Consider the following 22,618-nt stretch of genomic DNA (forward strand, 5'->3'; position numbering starts at 1 on the left):
GGCGATGGTAGATGAGTAGGAAAGGCATTATGAAGACAAGAACAAGTGGTGAGGATGGAATAAGACAAAAATGTAGAGAGAAAGACAGATAGGGAGCAGAGAGAGAAGAATGGGGTTCATCCCTCTGGCTTCATTTCATCAGGCCCTCGGGGAGTGATGCATGACAGAAACCCATACGAAGAGAGGCAAAGCAAGAGAAGGGAGTGAGTTGTAACAAAGTATGTTTATCACCTTGCCTCCTCTAGCTGGAGCTGGGATCAAGGCTGCATGCTCTCTACATTATTTAACAACTGTGTCTGTAACACACCGGTGTGCATGTGAGTGTGTGTGTGTGTGTGTGTGTTAAAGAGATGGAGCAAACTACAGAGCTGAAATACCTCTTAATATACCTGTCAACAAATCGAAATGGAAAAAGTTGTTTAGTCAGACTGTAGTGTTGTTTTTATGATAAAAGCAAGACAAAATTTCAAAAGTTTTTTTTTTTTTTTTTTTTTTTTTTTTACTGTGTGTGTGTGGGGGGGTGGACAGACAATAAGAAAAAGAAACAGCTGACAGATAGTAATTCTCTTGGATACATTGTGAGAAAAGAGAGAAGAAGAGAGAGAAGCAAAAATGGCAATTTAAGATTACACTTAAGTAATTTCTATGATTGGATTGTAAAGACTCACAAAAAGTTAGGGATATTCGGCTTTCGGGTGAAATTTCAGGATGAACCTAAAATGCATTATAACCTTTACAGGTGAACTTAATGTGACCTTCTGTAAACTTTTGAATGCACATGTCCAACTGTTCAATGTTTCAGTACTTTTTGCACAAGTTGCTGTTCTCTAACAAGGAGTTTAACGGCAAAATTCACATCAGGTGTTTGATCCATGAATCGACCAATACATTTCCTGGTTCAATTAGAAGTGGTATTTAAACAGTCCTCCTCATCATGCTGTTCACATTTTGACATCATGAGACCAAGACGACACCTAACAATTGATCAGCAGCACCTCGCCATTGCGAGGCTTCAAACAGGATGTTCTCAGACGGAAGTGGCCACTGAGCTTAGAGTGTCACAGAGTGTCATCAGCAGGTTGCAACAGAGATACAGAGAGACTGGAAGAGTCACAGAAAGGCATAGAAGTGGACGTCCTTTGGCCACATCCCACACTGATGACTGCTTCATTGTGAACAGTGCCCTCCGGAACCGTATGATGAATGCCACTCAACTCCAGGCACATTTAAGGGAGGTGAGAGGCACCCAAGTGTCACGTCAGACCATTCGAAACCGTTTACATCAGCATGGTCTGTGTGCTAGACGACCTGCAAGGATACCTGACCACACCACCAGGCACAGGTGTCATCGTCTTGCATGGGCCAGGGAGCATTTACGCTGGACGAGGGACCAGTGGGCCTCAGTGCTGTTCTCTGATGAAAGCCGATTCATGTTGAGCAGAAATGATGGCCGCCAACGATGTTGGAGACGTCAAGGAGAGCGCTATGCATCAGCCACTGTTGTCACCAGACGAGCCTTTGGTGGTGGTGGTGTTACTGTGTGGGCAGGTGTGTCTAGTCAGTACAGAACTGCCCTCCACTTTGTGAATGGTACAGTGACAAGCCCATACTACCTGAATAACATCATTAATCCAGTCATTGTGCCCCTGCATGAACAACACAGGCCTAATTTCATCTTCATGGACGACAATGCTCCAGCTCATCGAGGTTGTATCATTAGGGAACGGCTGCTGGAGACTGGGGTACCTCAAATGGAGTGGCCTGCACTTTCTCCAGACCTGAATCCCATAGAAAACCTATGGGATCAGCTCATTCGCTGTGTAGAGACTCGTAACTCTGTACCCCAGAACCTCAATGACCTGAGGGCCGCCCTTCAAGAAGAGTGGGATGCCATGCCTCAGCAGACAATAAGTCGACTTGTGAACAGCATGAGACGTCGTTGTCAAGCTGTAATTGATGCTCAAGGGCACATGACAAGTTATTGAGACACTGACATTTTTTGTTGTGGTATATCCACCACTGTTGTTGGCTTTTGTTTCAATAAATTGTTTGAGATGAGGAAATCACCAGTGTATGCTTCTACTTAAATGCCCTACTTTCATGATATAATATCACTGTAGCGTGAACTTTTTACATTTTCCATAAATTTCACCCGAAAGCCAAATATCCCTAACTTTTTGTGAGTAGCGTATGATGGAGCAGATGAAGGGAGCAAGGCTGCACACATGAGAAGGATTAATAATGAAAAAAAAAAAAAACACAAAAAAAATCCTACAAAAACTTTCATTAATACACACATATGCACACACACACACACACACACACATACAGAAGCAAGAATACTCAACATATACGTGCATGAAAGACAAGGAAACAAAGAAAGGAACATATTCCAGGCAACCTTCTATTGCCATGGAAAACTAACCCTCTGCTGTTCTTGTCTTCATCTGTCCATCCCCTCCTCTCTCCATTCATCCATCCATTTATTGTGTCCCACTCACCTTGAGCCACAATACCAACGGGGAATGAATATTTGAGATGCTTTAAGCGCTTAACACACACAACCCAGTCGCAAGATAAAATTTTACAAATTTGTGTTTCTGCACACAAGCAAATACATTTAAATGTTAACATTTCTTAACCAAAAATAAGTTGCATGTCAACATTTAGACTTATGTAGCTAATGTGGAGGAGCCTGCAACAGAATCACATGACTGGTAACACTCACACTTGGGCAAACACCAGCTAACGTTAGCTCATTAGCTACTTTATCCACTTTTGTTTGCTTCATTAGCCGTAAGAACTACTTGGTTAAGGTTAGGAAGAGGTCACGGTTAACATTATGAAATCCTGAGACGGGACTCAAACCCTAGTCTGCAGAATTAAAGGCCTGTTGATTGTGCCATCAGCCACCCTGCAAGGTAACAAGGTGTTTTTTGTCATAAAAATTCTAAACGTGACATTTCAATGTATCCTTGGTTTGCAGAAATGTAAAATGCCAACATATTTTTCCTGGCAACTGGGCTGACACACACTCATGTCTCCATTGTTGCACGTACATTTTCTTTCTCTCTCTAAAGGCAACCCCTCTCAAACACAGACAGACACACACACACACACAAACACAACTACATACACTGGGCACTCCTTGCTGTCTACTTGACTTTATTATTTCAATTCATTACTAGGAGGATCCAGTGTTGGGACCAATTAGGCTTCCTGTTTAAACAGTCTGTGGGGACGGAGTGAAAAGGACAAGTTTTTCCCGGGTGTCTGCCTCTCCTGGCACAGTGTGTGTGTGTGTATATGTGTGTTTCCTGTATGTTTGTTGCTTGTGTGGTATCTCAGCATGTGTATTCACTTGTGTATGTGTTGGTTTGCAGCTATGTCTATGTAACATGTGAAGGGAGCATGCTCTGTTTCTATTTCCAGCTCTGGGAGGCAGTAGCGGAGGCTCTTAATAGTTTTCCTCATGTTGCCCTGAATGTGCACTTTGCCTCTCCACTGACCTTGGTCCTAATTGGATGTTGCAGTTCCCCGTCCACAATCTCCAGTACTCACTTGCACACACACACGCACACACACACACACACACACACACAAATGTACACATACACTAATTCCAACACGCAAACACTTTGCGCACAGCGTTGAGTTGTTGCAGTTTAAAAATATATAAGAAAATACTGTTAAAACACTGGATGTGCAGAAAGAGAATATGTGACTGTGGATTTCACAGTTTTCTGTATGTGGAGTCCTGTTGTCCTTGAATTGCGGGGGGGGCAAAATGTTTAAATCATCAATATGTCTAACACTGCACTTCTACGAACAGTCGAATTTTATCTTCAAAGAACACAAGATAAAAACAGATTTTAGTTCTTTGTTGGCATATCTGGTCTTGTTATGTCTGTCTAAGCAGGAACAGACCACATGGGATCTGATTTATTTATTTATTTTTCCAACTTTAGATGGATATGAGAAAAGTAGAACTTGGCCACAAAGAGAGATGATTCTGATTCCCTGTAAATGCATCCTGGGCACTAATTTTGCTACGCCCTGTCAGAAATTCCTTTTCAAGCATTGTGGTCTACAAATAGGGTTTCTAAATATGATTCCAAACATCTGAGCAATAATTTATTCTAACTGCTATTAGCACTACTTATTTATTATTTATTTTTATTTTTTTTAAAGATTTTCTGGAACTTTATCACTTTATTTTGATAGTGACAGCAGAAACAGAGGAAGAGCAGGGGAGAGAGAGGGGGTGACATGCAGCAAAGGGCTCGGGCTGGAATCGAACCCAGGCCGCTACGGCAAGGAGACAACCTTGATACGTGGTGTGTGCTCTAACAGGTGAGCCGCCAGGGTACTTCTACTTATTTTAGTCAGATTATTTTTCATTTAAACATGGCTGTCAAGTCACACTGCAGTTCAATTTTGACATGTTTCAAGTGAGTCCACACCAAACATACTTACACAGTCACACCACTATAATAACATCATGAGTTAAAAAGTGAATTTAAAAAAAAAATCACTTAAACACATTACTTATGGACTTATGAAGACTATACTCTTTCTCGTTTGACTGGAGCAGAACTGAATAAAATCCACTGGATCAGACAAAATGTAGTTTATTATGTAACTAGGAGAAATATAATCACAAAGGAGAAGCGTATTCAGTTGATATATGTCAAAATAAGACAGGTGATGATCCAAGCCATAAAAAGCTGCCGCAAGACCACAATAACATGTTGCTTATTAAAGCATCTCTGTGCTTCATAGGCAACTAAGGCACAATGAAATATTGTGAAAGGATTGTTGACGAGCCTAATTTTCAGAGAGATGGTGCCAATTTCCCAGACAAGTACAAGGAGAACAAAGTGTTTGCTTGTGTGTGTGTGTGTGTGTGTGTGTGTGTGTGAGGTAGCTTCAAACTTCAGCTCATGAGGCTTATTAACACGTATAATATGATCAAGTCTGGACCGTAGTATCCAGCTTCATACAGGAGCTGTAAAACATGCAGGATGTGTTCTCTTCTTTTAAGCTAGATTTTCCCTTTAACAGTGAGAGAAACATCGTGTTGCGGAGGCATGGTTAATGAAGAGCAAATGCAGCCCACAGCTAAGGCCTTCAGCCCACATTCATCATGGATTCAATTTCCCCCATGCACGTACAGAAGGTATCTAGAATCATTACAACACAACTAGCAGGCATCCCCTGCTCATAAATAAGCCTGTTAATTGACCTGTCATAGCTAATTGCTGCAGGGGATAGGAGACTGGTGTGTGTGTGTGTGTGTGTGTGTGTGTGTGTGTGTGTGTGTGTGTGTGTGTGTGTGTGTGCTTACAAAAAAGGAGAGTTTGTATGTGTTTGCGTTAGAGAGAGAACGAATGAGAGAAGTGAGCGAGAGAATGTAAGTTGTGGTATGCGTGGGTGTGTGTGAGTGTGTGTGTGTGTGGGAGGATGAGTGCATGAATTCATGGATGCTTGCAAACTCTCTTTGTGTATGGGTGTGTGTGTGTGTGAATGTGTGTGTGTATGCAAAAAAGAGAGAGTTGGTATGTGTTTGTGTTAGAGAGAGCAAAAGAGAGATATAAGGGAGACAATGCAAGATGTGGTGTGTGTGCATGGGGGGATGAGTGCATGAATGTGTGTGTGTGTGTGTGTGTGTGTGTGTGTGTGTGTGTGTGTGTGTGTGTGTTCATTCTAGTGCCATTATTTTGCCAGGCTAAAGACAGGAAACAGACCAGGGCTAGCATCAACACAACTGGTCCTCCTGTCCCAGCATGGGGACAGAGAGAACAAGAATAAACAGGAAATGGTTTGACAGAGGGAGAGGAAGATACACAAAAGGACAGAGGCAGACAGAACACGAAAAAGAAACAGAGACAAATTGCAGAAGCTTTAGGAGCAAAGGGAGAGACAGAGGCGCAAGGCCAGCCACAGTATGCAGCTCTTGAATGTGGTGAGCTGGTTAGATGGTTGCAAGTGGGTTGGAGGATATTAACTTAAGTCAGAGGGGCCCACTTGGCTTGTACCCCAACAGACCACTTTCACACTCTCTCTCTCTCTCTCTCTCTCGCTCTCTCTCTCTCTCACACACACACACACACTCAAATGCAGGCAAACAGACACACAATGTGGGTAAGAAAGAGGAAACAAGAGAGAAAGGGCAAAACACCATGTCTAGACAGCTTACAGAACTGAGTCACCCATTTTATTTGGCCTCATCCCCACAGGGAAGAGCTAATTGCAAGTACAGCAGCCATAGAGCCGAAGGGACCTCCATGATGTGTGAACAAACAGTGTTCGCATCACAGTCACTTCCTTTATTATCTCTCCCAGCTTGGTCTGCTTTGCTGCATTGACTGAATGTTGCTCTGAAGCCCAGCCTGACTTCTTCATTTCCCACTCCTGGCCAGGAGGGCTTTGAGCTTGGTAAGAAATTATTAGTGTGTGAGATAGGCTCACATCAGACTGATCAGGGGAAATATAAATATAGTTTTGGAAGGACAGTTTTTTCTATCTATCTAGCATGTACAATATGACAAGCTACCTGTTAGCCAATGTATGCCCAAAGTCACTCTGCATCAAATATTTTGTTCTCCATTTGCATACATTCTCCTACATACAGGCACCCAATGCAAAATTGAAGATGGTCGACTGAAGTTGAGTCACAACGTCTTTTCTTCAGTTGACCCTCTGCAGTTTTCCATCATGCACCTTTAAACTGAGGCTGCACTTCTGCAAAGCCAGACTGAACCTGGTTTAACCTAAATATTTAGTTCCTGCTCATGTGTAAAAATTAAGAGTCGACTAATCTTAAACTCAAACATATGCACAAAAAATTTCTTTCCCTGTTCATTTATTTTCCTTACGTCCTTACAGTATGTACAGTATTTGGAGCTTTAAAACAGAAACCTTGCTTTGAGGTCAGCACATTCTTGATGAAGTGAATAATCCCCTAGTTACTGTGTGGATCGGTTTCCTGCTGATATTCAGCAGAAAATGAGCTGAATGCTCACTCACTGGCCATCATTTATCAATATTCCCTTTAGTGGCAAAATGCTGTGCCCACATTTATATAATAAATGAAATATGCATATACCAGTTTCTCTCATGAAATCTAGGCATTAATTCACACTGTAGTCATTATGTTTTTCATTGCATTTATTTATAATGATTTCTGCAAAATCGTGTGTGCCGTAATGAATAACAAGGTGATATTTTATTGACCTGCAGTAGGAAATACTCTCTTTGCTTGCTCCTTCCAGGATGGAGGTTCAGGTACAGGACAGCAGGCCGGGAGCTGGAAGGTGTTCAGTGTCTCGCTTGAGGACACTAGCAGAGCCAGTGCTTGCCAATGCAGGACATCAATCAAAGTCATTTATTTAAAGTGCATCTATAACCGCTTTGCCATCCTGCTTTTTTATAATACCTGGTGACATTTTGAGATAGTAATGATTCCAAACTACAACAAATTCCAATCAGAATCTCTGACCAAATAATTTCAAGGAATTCTTAGTATTCCTCGAATTCCTCACTGCCATTTGTGTGTGAAATCGGATTTCTCTATTTAAGCTGCGGTGTAGACCTTTCTCTGGGGAAAGAAAGAGGTGGGAGGCAAGTGGTTTCAGCAGACACAAAGACTCAGAGACACAAAGAGATAAATAAATGAGACTAGGTCAAAACCTATTATATGGCTGTGCCGCGGCTACATTTAAAGCCCGGCTATTTTGACCTTGGCTCCATGAACAGCAGCTGTACTGGAAAGCATTTTTCAAACCCTGATTATTTATACAGTTAAATAGCACCATTTTTTTTTTCTTTCCATATGAAATGATTACTGAAACCTAGTCCTTGGTGTCCTCATAGTTTCCTACAGCCATGAATATAACCCTGCTTTAATAAGGCCCAGAAGTTACGGTAGTTAATTGCCGACATGTCCAAGCACAGTTGTATACCATGAACTTCAAGTCCCACTCTACTCAAAAATCTGTTTTTTCTAATATTTATGTCCCCTGAAATGTCTGACTCTGACAATATTGACACATCTGTACAAAGTCTGTCACTAGAGAAATGTTTTCACAATCCTCTACTGAAGGTTGAGGTGTCTGTGCATGCCCTAAAATCTGATATTCAGACGTACCCTGGGCCAGCTAGATTTGGTACATCACAAATCCAACAGCCAATCCTGTCAACTGAAGCGGTGATGCTTTGCATATCATTAGCACCAGTGCTGCCAGCATCAGTGCTGGTGCTGGACAGCTGGACAGCTGGTCGTATTTTGGTTACAAAAACAACAACAAGACCAATCTGAAATGGCTGCTTCAAATGAACAGTATTAGTTTCAGCCAAAAATAATTAAATGGGACTGCTTGTGGTTTTTCTGTTTTATATTTTCTTAGAAGAAGGTGAGACATGAGTTCCAAAGGGGTCCAGAAGTGGGACCTAAGTTCAGTTCATAGGTTTTCACACTCAGTCATCAAGGAAACATGACAGAAACACAGTAAGCTACATGTATTGCCACTCAACAGAGGAGACAAATGCCCTGTGTACAACTGCAAGGGTCAGGTGGAGGGGATTAGTGGTATCCATAAGAAAGATGCTCTCTACATACGCCACACACTCAGAAACGTTTTGCAGGCAATGTGCAGACAAAAGTGGCTGGCAATAAGGATAGCCAGGCAGCACACCATTTGTGCTTTCCTCATTGTTAATTGAGTTGTTTCCTCATTTTGTTTACAGTGAACATGGATAACTGAACTCTTACCTGGAAGGGTCCACTGGGGCTGATGTCAAAAAAGGCTTTCTTCCAGTCAGGGCCCTGATGACCAGACTTTGTCCAGGCTAGGGAGTCCACAGAGGCAATACTCCTCACTCTCAGCAGCACATTAAGCGTGCCTGTGAAAAACACATACACACAGAGTAAAGGACTGATGATAGTATTGTTACGATGACAGACAGTCCCTCTGTTCCTGCATAAATATTCCTATCCACCAGGATGAAAGCAACTCCAAAGACTGGGTAGCATTCACATCTTATTTTCAGTGTCAGATATTCATTTTATTACACACACACACACACACAAACACACTTTATCATTGTGTGTTTGCCAGAGCTTGCATAATTTTAAGAAGGAATCAACCTTTTAAGTTCTTCAATGGCAGGTAATCAGTCAGGGATACTGATCATTACAGCATATTAGTTATAAATTAAAAGTCACTAAAGCTCCAGCTAGAAGAAACTTCATAGTCATGCATTCAAATATACTAATGATTGGTGACTGCGAACAAAGAATCAATTGTGAATCCTGAGAAACAAGCTGAAGAGAACACCATTTGAGCTGTGCAGAAATTGTCCAAATAGCCTCTTTCTTTCTCTCAGAAGTGTGAGTGAATCATTCATCTTCTTAACGATCCTCAGCTAGCTCCTAATTGGAACATTAACCAACCACCAGTCTCTTAAACAAATACACAGGCAGGGGGGCATGGTATGTGTGTGTGTGTGTGTGTGTGTGTGTGAGAGAGAGAGAGAGAGAGAGAGTGTGTGTGTGTATATGTGTGTGTGCCTATGTCCTTGAGGTAGTACTGAATAATGTTCCTCCAACCCGGAAATAAGCAGCAGCCTGGCGGTAATTAACTTCCAACTATGTCACGACAGATAGGGTGTGACTAGGTCAGCTGTGTTGAATAAAGGAAGAGACAAATAGAGAAGTGTAGTGTGTGAGAAGTGGGTACCCATGTGTATGTGCATGGGCACGTGGGTCTGTGTGTGCGCTGCAGAGGAAGCAACAGTAAAGAGCAACTTGTCAATTCAATGAGAAAGGCTCTTTTATTTTGCTTTATAAGCCAATTCATTTGTTCACAAAGCTTGTTTGATTTCATTTCAAACTGTTAGTGAGGTCAGTGGAGGGAAGCATTTCTATGTCATGTTGCCAAAGTATTTTTTAACTGAAGAATAAAAAGCCATTTTGTGATAGTAATAAGGTGGCATTTGATTATTAACAGTCTGGTGGGATCTATTCATTAATCATTACTGTATCATGTATCAGCACAGACTGACAACAGACATGCACACTGGTTAAATGCAGTTTAAAATCATTTTTGGTCAAGAGATTTCTGTATAGATTTAAATTTGCTAAAAAAAAAAAAAATGCAAAAATTTAAATTTCTCAGCATACTTTTGCTTAGAGGTCCACGATATTTTAAAACTAGCAGAACTGTAAAACAAATTACAATTTACTATTAAAGATGCACTGTGCAGGGAGTGCCCTGGTGAGCGAATCCTAAACAGACACGACACACAAGTTAACAGACTTGAGACGTGCCTGTAAACAGAACTGGTGCATTAATTATTATAATCATTAATTAATAATTAATTAATATGATAGTGTTTCTGTTGCAAGTGACAGGTGTGAATTTACCCTTCAGGAACTCAGTTAAGGTAAAGGTTAATTTAATCGAATCTAAAAACCTGCCTTAAATGGATCCAGTGGAGACAAGGAGTAATTCTGAGCCGCAGTGTCCCAGGTTTGATTTTTGAAAAATAAAAATTCACTATGCAGAATTGTGGAACTTTGGAACCACTCACTGATAATTTACATCCTTATTCTGTTTTTTCTCAGTTGCGTCTCAGTGGTTTTTGTTTAAATCATCCCTCCGCAATTCTGCATAATGCAACTTTAAGTTGATGAAACCACCATTGTCCAGAACAGTTTGGTGCCCTACTTTTATCTCCCAACAACTCAGCTATGGCTCCTGACCCGACAAGTCAAATCCCTTTGCAGTTACCTCTCGAGTGTCAACAGCATCCTCATGTTACAGTAGCTCACCTGTCTTACTTCATCTAGTGAGAATAAACCATGAGAGGGAATAAAAGATTTGCTTCCTTTGTTTACTGTATTTCCGTTTTCTCTGACTCATCTCTATGCCGCATACTCCCACTGCCACATGTGACTCTCTTACTCCCTTTTACACACATTACCTAAAGGATTTTATGCTATACACTGATCCACATCCATTCCATTCAGGTTGCAATCCATGCTGTTCACTCTCAACTCCTCACCCTGCTCTCTCATTCCACACATATCTCACTTCTTCACTTTCACCGACTCCTTTCTCACTCTCCACACATCCTGTCTCTCTGCAACTGTCGCCCATCCTGTGTTGTAGGAAAGAGGAGAGGCTAGTCTGATAAGGAGTCTATTGATTGGATTGAGGTAATGCAGAGTGTGTCGGGAAGAGTGTCAGAGAGGCACAGGAGTAGGGACAGCTCTATCAGGGCTACCTCTCTGAGGATTCCTGAGTGGAAAAGACAGCAAAGATAGGCTACACAAAAGCCACACACACACACACACACTCACACTCACACAAGTATACGAATTCATACTGAAATGAGGGTTAGACCTTCTCTCTTCTACGCATTTGTTCCTCGCTACCTTTTCCTCCCTCTCTGTTTTCTTTTTCCCCACTCTCTTTGCACTGTGATTAATAGGCAGCAACGGATAAAAAAGTTAGCACAAACAGATTCACTTTATTTTTTTTTTCTCTCTCTCTCTGCTGTTTTCCACCACCTGAAGTTGCCCCTGCAAAGCTATGCTAACTCTACACACACAAAAGCCAGAAAATTAAATTCCATGGTCTGACTTCTGCCACCAACAAACAGCAACAACCCAAGTGAGGTTATTGTCGCACGCAGTGGAAAACAAATCATAATCTGAAGCTGGGGTTTCAAAAGGTGACAAACCTAGACCTAGCCAAAAACTGTTTTGTCAGTCTGTGGAATCCTGATATTGCCCCAAAAATCATATTATACACCAGCAACAAGAGGAAGTAGGCTTGTGTGTAACAGCAATGTAACAATGCATTTCCCTCAAAGGCAGACTGATCTCACCATGGGAGTTAAAAGACCTCATGTAGTCAGTCAGATGCTATGCAAACACTAACACTACTAACATGATAGCCACACCATTTCTCATAATGGGAATTTCTTCGACTGGAGATCTCCTTGTTACGTTTTTTGATATACGCAGGTGTATCACTCACAGTCTTATCCAAAACAGCTTACAATGAGTGCAATACTAAAACTAAACTTTAATGTGTCTTCCATGTGTCTTCCATTAATGTGAATTGAGGAAAAGCCAATGACTCCAAATAAGCTTGCCAGTGGCACTCGGCCAGCCTAAGCCAGTCTAAAATACTACCCAATGCCAAACGAAACTAATTAAATGTTGTTTATTGTCGGTGCCACGTAGCCCAGAGAGAAACACATTAACCAGAAACACCAATACACTTGATATGGGACGCTCTTTATTTTAGGTGGATTTCAAACCGAAAGTCCAAATGAGCTATGTGCAGTTTCTTTTTCCAGTTTTCAAAATCTCATAAGCATTTACATAATCGGTGTTACCAAACACATTACATACAGATCTGGAAACAGCAACACTTCTTTTTTCTTTTCTTTTTTTTTCCAAGCTTTAGACGTGAAAGGGAATGAAATCCTTTCAACACTGTGCAACCTTTAGCACCTTATAATACTTCAACACCATAGAATAGAATACATTAACACCATACAATACTTCAGCACAGAGCACTACCTCTAACATGCTACAACTGGGGAACCTCTCAACATTAGCAATGAGCTGATGAGCTCTTCTCTTCTCTAACCTCTTATTTCTTAACCTCCTCACTGTGGCTCACTCCCTCTCTTCTCCTCACTCTCCCACACTCGCATTTGTTCCATCCCAACAATTCCTTCCTCCCACCTCTTTTCCTCTTCTTACTCTTGCTGTCTCACAATACATTCTCCTCTCTGCTTTTATCTTTCTCCCCATCCTCCTCTCTCTCTCTCTCTCTCATGCCTCTTTTCATCCCCTCTTACTGCCCCTCTCTGTATTACCCTCATCTTGTCCATTTTCTTCATTAAGAGGCACCCTGTGTATCCTTAGAAGGAGTGTCAGCTCTGCAAAGGTAAGGCAATTAAAACTACAACAGACTGAAACAGACTGAGAGAACCGAACAAAGTGAGGGAGCGCACGTAGCGGAGCTGGGCGTGAATGGTAACAGATTGCGCTAATCGGAACCATGCACTGTGTGACTGATGTTGCATTGTGATGTCTCAATACTTTTTCTGTGAAACACCAAAGAGACCCGTCAACAAGCTGCACAATATGCTGAACAGTGTCACAAAATATAGTGCTCAGCATGCATGGTCTTTTTCAGCAATGCTTCGGTTCATATTTATACAGTTACCACATATTATCTAGGGGGTTTGGAAGCAAGTGAGGGTAGAGGCAAGACTGGAGTTAAGATATGAAAATAAAAGAAAATTGCAATCTATTTAGGATAGGGATGATAGGATGTATGTGTGGTAATTGGACAGGGAACAAGCAGACAGAGATACACACACACACACACAGACACACACACACACACACACACACACTCATGCAACACACAGTGTGTGTGTGTGTGTGTGTGTGTGTGAGAGAGAGAGAGAGAGAGAGAGAGAGAGAGAGAGAGAGAGAGAGAGAGGAGAGTTGACATGCCCATTACAACCCTATCACTTACTTAACAGAAAGGGAAGGTCATAAGTACAACAAATGTTATGGGCAACTGGGTGACAGAGACATAAAAGACACTCAGACTTTGTCCACACTGCAGGATAAATCTGATTTGATTCTAAAATCTGATTTTTAGACCTCAAGTTTAATAGTTGCCATATCTGATTCATTTGATCTGAGTGCACTTGAAATTGCTTGCATCTCCCCAAAAGCTGGTTCAAGGTAGCAAAATGATTCTTTTGTTCTGTATAATGTGAAATGTTTATCACAGACAGCAATGTAAGAAGCACAGAAGGGTGGCATGTGCCATGTGTGTTGCTGCGTGAGTCTCCAGTCATTCCAAGCATAACAGAGAAAACCAGGGGAGCCGGGTCTAGTCTAATCTGCCTGGGCTTGCAGTCTTGCACTTTTATTTTTTATACTATTTGGGGCATGATCTGATCTGATTTGAGATTTTAACACAAAAAACCCTTTCCCTTCTTGCCTGACGTGTGAGTGGCTACATGTCTTTATGTTATGAAATTGTTCAAATTAACAATAATTTGGGCATGCTGGTTTTGCAAACTGAATTAGGTACACTTTTTATTTTCTTCGTTATTCCTAAAAATTACTACAACAGCCGTTGGAGAGCAATAGACTGAGGGCTCTAGTTTCCCGGCGCAGCGCGGGGTGGCGCAGTGAGGCGAACCCCGCGCAGAGCTAGTTTCGACCGGCGAAACGGGAGAGGCGGACAGTTTCCAAGTTTCGCAGACGGAGGTGCGCCGAGATGGGAGTGGCGGCGCAGCGGGGGGAGGTACCGACAGATTCAGCTTGGCGCAGTGACAGTTTCGTGCCAAAAGGCTTCGCCGAGGTGTGCCAAAAGCTCGCCATCTGAAACCACATCTACTTTCAGCGCAAGGCGGAGTGGAGCCGGCGCAGTGGAAGTTTGGCTGCCTGGTGCACATCACCAAAACCTCACAATCAGCACAAACGGTGCCAGTCTCCTTTGATCTGACATCAGCTGTGACGGGACAGTTGATATGGAGATATATGTATGTGCTGATTGTGATCGTAGCATTGAATAGTGTTTTTTTTCGGTATTTATTGCATTGTTCATGTGTCTGACATTCCGGAAGCCTGCCTGTGAGGTTTTGGTGACGTGTCCGCACTGATCGCCGGTCTCCGCTCCGCGCCTGTCTCCTGGGCTCCGCTCCGCCTGCGGCAGTAGACCTCCATGTCTGTTGTCTGCTGCATTTTAAAGGTGAGGACAGGGGCTCATTTGATTGGTTTAAAGTGAATCGGCTGTGTCAAACCCACTCCACGCCTTCTCTCCTCCCTTGCGCCGGTAGGAGGGATGGCGGAGTACTTGCGCCACCGAGCATGGCGTGCCAAACTTGGAAAATCCGCCTGGCCACACCCAGTTGGCGAAGCGCATCTGCACTACGCCTCCGCCTCGCCAGGTCTGCGAAACTAGAGCCCTCAGTCTCAGCCAGTCACACTGAGACAGAAGGCTAGACATAATCCATGAAAACGTCTCCTATTGGAGGAAGGTGATGGCAGCCAAAGTCGTGTTTGCTATAAGAACCCAAAGGTAATTTAGCTTTGTCACATGTTCTGGTCAAAGTGGGACATATTACGCAAACAAGATCCATCTGCTCTAAAATTGAGATTGGGATCTTGCAGTAGACATGCTAAGCTTTCGGAAGAAGAAAGGGTACTTTAAAATAGTTAGGCACATTTGTAATTTGTCTAACTTAGCAATTAATGCAACAGTAACAACATGGTTTTATATTAGCACTTATGGATATATTTTCTGACTGGCAGTGTGCTTATTATTTATTTATTTATTTATTTATTTATTGAAGTTAAGCTTGAAGTTGATGTTTTTCTTCATCAAATAGCTGCACATTATAAAACCCACTGTAGCATGCTGCCACCATATTGTCCTTAGCAGACACGTTAATTGTGTGCAATCTGTTTTTTTTTTTGTTTGTTTGTTTTGTTTTGTTTTTTTGTTTTTTTTTTTGTAGATTAAGGCATTATGATATTTTTACAAATGGCATGAAGCTTGCGTGGTGTACGCAGGCAATGTCAACACTAGGGGGCTCCACTTTGTTAGTTCTGAAAAAAGTTAGTCAGTAAACCAGTGAGGGACATACCAACTTCTAGGCCTTCCCTCCAAGCTGAGATCTGCCACTTATTATGTGGGAAAAATAATGATATTCAAATTTAATCTACATATGGATGACCATTACAGGTGCAAAGAGGCTCTATTTTTTGACACACACAATGAGCCAGTCTTTTCACTCATTGCACAGTTAGTCAAAAGCAGGGTGCGCCAATCTGTTCATCTTGAGGATATCATGTATGCTCTCCCGTGTGCAAATCTTTTGAGAAAACCTTAACCTCAGTGTGTGTGAGTGTGTGTGTGTGTGTGTGTGTGTGTGTGTGTGTGTCAGTATGTGTGCGTGAGTATGAGTGCATGCATTTATGTGAGTCTGCTTTCATGCATGCAAGGCTGTTCCTGCGTGACTGCATACATGCCAGGCTCTGCCTGCGCGTGCATTTTTGTGTGTGTGCGCTAAATAATGTCACATCATGCCCACAGTTGAGAGGGTTACATTCAACCTTTCATCATGTATGATTCATTACAGAATACTGATTAGGTACTTTGCATTGTAATCAGAGTTGCAATCAGATGGAGGGGAAGATATGGAGATAGTGAGAAAAACGGGCAAATCTCAGTTAAGTTAACTTTCTGAGCCAATGGAAGAAAAAAGTTTGGAGAACTTAGGATCAAATGGCCATTGGCTTGGAAGAAGTGGGCGGAAGAAGTGAAGTGAAGTGAAGTGAAGCGAGTTGCATACTCTTTATTTTAACCTTTCATCCAGCATGTATGCCCTTTGCTTGACAATCCTACATTTAGACATAATCAGAGGAAATGCAAGAATGTAGCAAAGATGGGAAAGTAGTGAACATGAAATAGTGTGTATTGGAAACTAAATTGGAAAAAAATACCCCCCCAAACACACTGTGTTTGTGTGTGTGTGTGTGTGTGTGTGAGAGAGAGAGAGGGGGGGGAGAGAGAGAGAGAGAGAGAGAGAGAGAGAGGTGTTTAATGATGACTGATGGACCCAGGTGCAGAGATGGGGACTGGACTCAAAGATCAGGTGGGTAAACAGTCTTTAGATATTCACATCAGGCAAAAAACAAAAACAAGCACCTCAGAATTTTCAGAACAAAGACTACCAGAGCCAAATGCAAGGCAGCTAAGAACAAAAACTAAGCATGATGGTAGTCTTCAAAATTCTGACTTCAAAAGCTGAGGAACTGCAGTGCATGTATATGTGTACGTGGAATGTGGGCATGCTGTTATGTATATGCAAGATAGATAGATAGATAGATAGATAGATAGATAGATAGATAGATTTTTCTGTTAAAATCCAATGATTTAAAAAAAAAGTTACTGCTTGAGCCACACCCACTTTTTCCCAAATCCGAATAGGAATTATTTTGCCATCAAACAAATACAAATACAAATGGTGGTGCCTCTGCATACCTCTAGTAGATAGATAGATAGATAGATAGACAGATAGATAGATAGATGTGTGTGTGTGTGTGTGTGTGTGTGTGTACAAGATGCATGTGTTCAAGTTGTCTGATAGAGCATGTTGTGATGAACAGCTCCCCCAAATGACTGATTGTGTCTTGCCAGTGTGATAAATCACACACCTACTACCCCTTTCAACCAACCACCTTCACACACACACACACACACACACACACACACACACACACACACACACACATACACACACACACAAATATGGAAACACAGTGTCAGTTAAACAGGGACTTACACAGAGAGCCACATCTACCCACACACAGACTGTTGTGTTCATACCCCCCCACACACACACATACCCCACCCCCAACCACACACACACACACACACATACACTTACACATACAAACAATATCTGACAGCTTCCACAAGTGAGGGTCAAGCACTGAGCTCAACTTTTCTGACAGAAAACCAGAGATATGAGAACCCCAATGGTAACAATAGTGCCAGAATATACTGTGTATCCACTTATGCAAGTTTGTATGTGTGTGTATGTGTGTGTGTGTGTGTGTATGTGTGTGTGTGTGATATGGTAGTAGAAGTTGTGTATTTGTATGTTTGTCTTGTTCTGTGCATTATTCTGCTTTCTACTCACCAATGTGTTTGCCCTTCATGTGGTAGTAGAAGGAGACACAGTATGGGACTCTGCCGGAGCCCTTGGGGCCCCTGACCGAAGTCACATTATAAAGTGGGGACAGAAGGCGGGCCTTGTCACCTGGAGCTCGTGGTCGTGATGCTTCGATGTACATGTAGTAACCTGGAACCAAAACGACAACATTGTGTGCTCTGTTTTCATGAAAGCAGCACATGACGGATGGTGTGTCTATGTGCTGGTGAAGTGGCTAGTTCACATTGATAAAGGATGCATACTTCAAGATGCATACTTCAAGACTTGTATACATAAAGCATTCAAGTCATACACACATGCAGTCATATCAAAAGGCTTTTCAGTAACTGCTTGCATGAAATGTGTCATTAGCTCCGAACCTCTGGACTCGTTATTTCAAGACTCTCTGTGAGTGCTGTGACCTATAGAAACCCTCTACTTCCCTAATATTGTTTGAAAAATGAAAGGTTAAAACAATTAACCTGGTTCATATTAGCCTAACTGGCTATATTGACACAGTAGCATCAGTCTCCAATGGCATGGACACCATAATTAAGGCCCTATTTTCCCTTGTAAATCAGGAGAGTTCGCTGAATGATGAACCAGTTTGTTTGTCTGCATCTCATAATCACATTTAGCATATAGCAATTCAACTATAGAAAATAGGCTATTTTAACATGTTTACATTGAAAATACCGGCCAACAATATGCAACAAGATAAAGCACTTTGTATTACTATTACATATTCAGCAGAATTGAACTCAATTCAATTCTGCTATCGATATGTTATGTTTTCTGCTCTGGAAATTGACAGTTTTTCTATCAGCCCGTGATGTCTGTGTCATTCTCAAGGTGCTCTCCAAGAACATTGTACAATTTTCTTTCTCCAATGTCCTGTGGGAGACCCACGTGAAATTTTGAAGACATGTCCTCCAACAGTGAGGTATGGCCTGAGTGTGCAAGACAACATTGTTATCATGAAAGTAACCCCAGGTCGCCTTCAACAGTCTTCAAAACCAGCTACACTGGCCAGTGGTTCTCTTCAGAGCAACACGGTAATCAGAGTTATGAATTATTATTGTCATGTATTTACATTTTCTGTGCATTGGTGGCAGTCTTGCAATGAGGGCCAATGGGTGTAAAAGAAACACTAGTATCTTGTATGTCTGACTGAGGTAGGATTTGATGCCTTGAGTGCAGGCATAACCTGGTGACAAGAGTCACTGGGAAATGGTGTTTCCCAATAAATTTTGCCTTTATTTGTGTTAAAAAAGTTTGATTGTGTTAATGTATAGATATCAAAATATCACTCCGCTCAGTGACGAAGCAGCACAAACCTGTTGAATTAACTGCATTTCAGGACTAACAGATTAGTAGATTTTTTTTTTTTCCATGCTGCACTCTTTCTCACCAATTCTGCTATTATTACACTGCTTTCTGGTTAGATTACATAGGCCTAGGACAACAGTAACAAGTAAAACAAATCAAAACCATAAAAAACCTACAAGAAAACATGCAATAATTGTGTGCATATGTTTAAATTGAGCATGTTAAGAATTGTTACATGCTACAGTTTGCTGTGGTATGCTGTACATAAGATGTTTTCTCAGTCTCCTTACCCTCCTTGGTACCACTGCGGTCAGTCTCTGGGCCAGTGTTGGCAGATCGCTTGGGATTCTGGGTCAGGTGATTCTGTCTTGTCCAGTCAAATATATCACTCCGGTCTTGGGAGAAACCACAGATCCGCTCATCCTCAAAGCCACACACATGATCTGGTGTATGTATGTGGAGAGGAGAGACGTTACAAACTATGAAGCACATGACCTTACAGTTTCTTTCCACACCCGTCTACTTATTACACAGAAACCGAATGGGAGCAACATTGGGGAATAATGCAAAGTGAATCTGCACTTCACTTCAAATGTGAAGATAAGAGAGCTGATCTATTATTGATACAATAAGAACATTTAAGCAGGAGGACATTTATACATATAAGACAGAGGCTGCACTGTAAACAAAACAAAACAAAAAAAATCCTTCAAAATTCCATCAAAGTCCCATTTTCCCTCAAAATATTTCACTGAAAATTGTTGGAAACACAAGATTTCTGCAAGATATGGCACTAAGGTAAGGGAGAGGTACTTTTAGGGTTAAAACTACTAACCACGGTTCATCAGACTTTGATCTTTACACAACAATAAGAATCTGGAGAGATATAAGAATAAAGACAGTGAAGCACAGAGGCTATAGGGAATACTGTTGACCCCCTCACTCACTAATGGGCTCATTCTCAGAGTACAAGGTTGTGTTTTAGTCTTTGGTCCAATTAAGAGGTTTGAAAAACAGTCCAAGCTCAAGAATTCAATATATCAATGCAACATGCTCGATGAAGGGACCACTAGCTGCTCACTGCTCAACACTGATCAAGCGTCCTCTGTGGAGAAGCACCATCCCTCTGACTGGGGAGCGACTGTCAGCTTATGTTTGTGGGTTTTCAAGTTAATGAGTCATGGGAGGCAGGTTTGTTCTTTCTTTAATCAGCCAACATCTATGAATCTCTGAGGACTGATTGCTGGGGTGAATATCAAATCCAAAAAATGTCATGAAAAATGAAACCCTGTCAAGTACAGGGACAGAGAAGTGTCCATACAGGTTGAGACAGGCCGTGTGCTTGGCATTGTGCATAAAAACAATTAAGGCAAACAGGTGTTCATTTTCCCATCTGTTTTAACGGGCTCGGCACTGTAGACTGTGGCACTGTTTGGATGTGATGCATAGTTTGCACAATGAATCTTGAGGCTTCCCATTTGTCGTCTTCGGCTGGGTCACCATCAGCTGCATCCTCTGCTGGCAAGTAAACGTCTGGGATCTTGGACCATCTGTCCCCTCATTCTTTTGTGTAGGAATCGTACTTTGGCCAGTTGATGTTATATCAAACACATTGTGGAGAACTCAAGAATAAGAGAAATGCATTTTGAGAAAGTCCCCTAGTTTCATCATGAGAAGCGAACAGTCACTGTCCTTGGTGCTGAAGTCTCTCCCCAAGCCAGCTAGAGGGCCTTCACTCTATGTAGTGCTGATCACCTTCACTAGCCCATGTGGAGGGTCATGGCTATTTAAGTCCTCCAGAGACACACTGATAAAATTAATACTAAGGCAGGCAAGTTAACAAGAAAAAAAAATCAGAACAGTCCAAGGCAGCAGATTCAATGGGAGCTTCCCCGGGCATCCACACTGCCCATCACAGATGCATACGGCTTGTGCTCCCCATGTGTATGGATTGTGTGTGTTTCTGTGTTTCATGGAGCTAATCTATTACTATTCACACCCTGCTCCGCTACATGCGCTCCTTTCAATTTGCACTGTTGTTCTCGCAGTCTGTTCCAATCTGCTGTTGTTTTAATTGCCTCACCCTGGCAGAGCCAACTGCCACTCCTGCCAGAAACATGCTGCGTGTCTCTTAATGAAGAAAATAGACAAGAAGCAATTGACTGAGAAAGAGAAAGAGATGGCTACAGAGAAGAGAGAGAGAGAGAGAGAAGGGGGGGTGGGGTGGGGAGGGCTGTAAGATAGACAGAGGAAGAGGAGGCAGAAATGCAACACAAGATAGGACAAAAATAAGGTGAGCTATACAGGTAAAGTAGTTTCAGCAGGTACATTTAATGCCACACCCAGTTGGCTCAAGTATCTCTGAAACCTTTAACCAGTGACATTGCTTTAACCAGTCATGTATTCTCCAACGGCAACCACCTCCTGTGACATTTAAAATGTCAGACCTGCTTCCAAGTATCACTTGCTTTCTCAAATCCCTCTGCTATTGTGCCCCACTCTCCACCCCTGTACCAAGATTTAATAGAGGGAAAAGATAGGTCATGGCAAATTTTGCCTTGATGACCTTGGGCTGACATTGCCTGCAGTATAAAAGCCAAATTAGCTGAAAAAAAAAAAAAAAAAAAAAAAAAGTCCTTGTAATTTCATCGTCTTGTCATAATCAGGACACAACATCAAACTCAATGCTGTCAAATATGAAAAAGCAGGAGAAAAGAGAATGAGTGGTGAAGAGAGAGGTCTCACCTGTGGGTCTTGGGTAGGTATACGCTGAAAGAAAATTAGAAGAATATCATGGTTAACACTCCACTATCCACATAAACACCAGTCATTTCAATTACCATGCCTGCCTGCTTGTCGATGTCTTGATCTACAGTATGTCTCTATCTATCTGGTGAGTTTAACTTGAGTGAGTTAGAAAGAAAAAAGGTTTGATAAAATGGTATTCACGTTCTGAGTATTGGATGATGCGGCTGACGTAGTCCCCGGTGCTGTAGGTGGTGACGGGAGCCAGTCGGACCTCATAGGACAGAGGAATACGCAGGTCTGGTATAGCATAGGACAGCAGCACACCCTTCACCGGCTCCACACCCTTCAGGTCTATTTGCTTTGACAGGAGGTTCTGCTTGCTCTGGAGATGCACAGGTGCACACACACACGCACACACACACACACACACACACACACACACACACACACACACACACATCCATCCACACACCCACACACAAAAGAAAGAATGGATGCAGACACGTGAATATGCATACTCACACATAAATGTATTTGTTTATATGCACATACGCTTTTGCAAAGAATACATGCAGACACAAATGAAGACCTACATGGGAGGGGTAGTCATCAGAGAGTGAGACAGATGTGACAGACAGACCAAGAGAAGGAATAGACAGCAGAAAATTGTCACTCCGTCTCTCCTCTCCTCGCTTCTCACGCTTTCTTTTTACCTTCTATCCTTTAATCATTCCATCCTCATTTTCACCTCTACCTCAATATCATC

The 22,618-nt window shown here is 42.0% G+C and overlaps 1 protein-coding gene across 1 annotated transcript in view; it reads right to left on the reverse strand.

Annotated features, from left to right (window-relative positions):
• Positions 1–22,618, reverse strand: part of mdga1 (MAM domain containing glycosylphosphatidylinositol anchor 1) — a 237,420-nt gene that overhangs the window by 21,475 nt on the left and 193,327 nt on the right. The window contains 5 exon segments of the mRNA XM_030044457.1: positions 8,774–8,904; positions 17,764–17,925; positions 19,395–19,547; positions 21,850–21,873; positions 22,054–22,234. Of these exon segments, the coding sequence (XP_029900317.1) occupies positions 8,774–8,904; positions 17,764–17,925; positions 19,395–19,547; positions 21,850–21,873; positions 22,054–22,234 (651 nt within the window).

This window comes from Myripristis murdjan, chromosome 3, assembly GCF_902150065.1.
Source record: "Myripristis murdjan chromosome 3, fMyrMur1.1, whole genome shotgun sequence".
Lineage (NCBI taxonomy): Eukaryota > Metazoa > Chordata > Actinopteri > Holocentriformes > Holocentridae > Myripristis > Myripristis murdjan.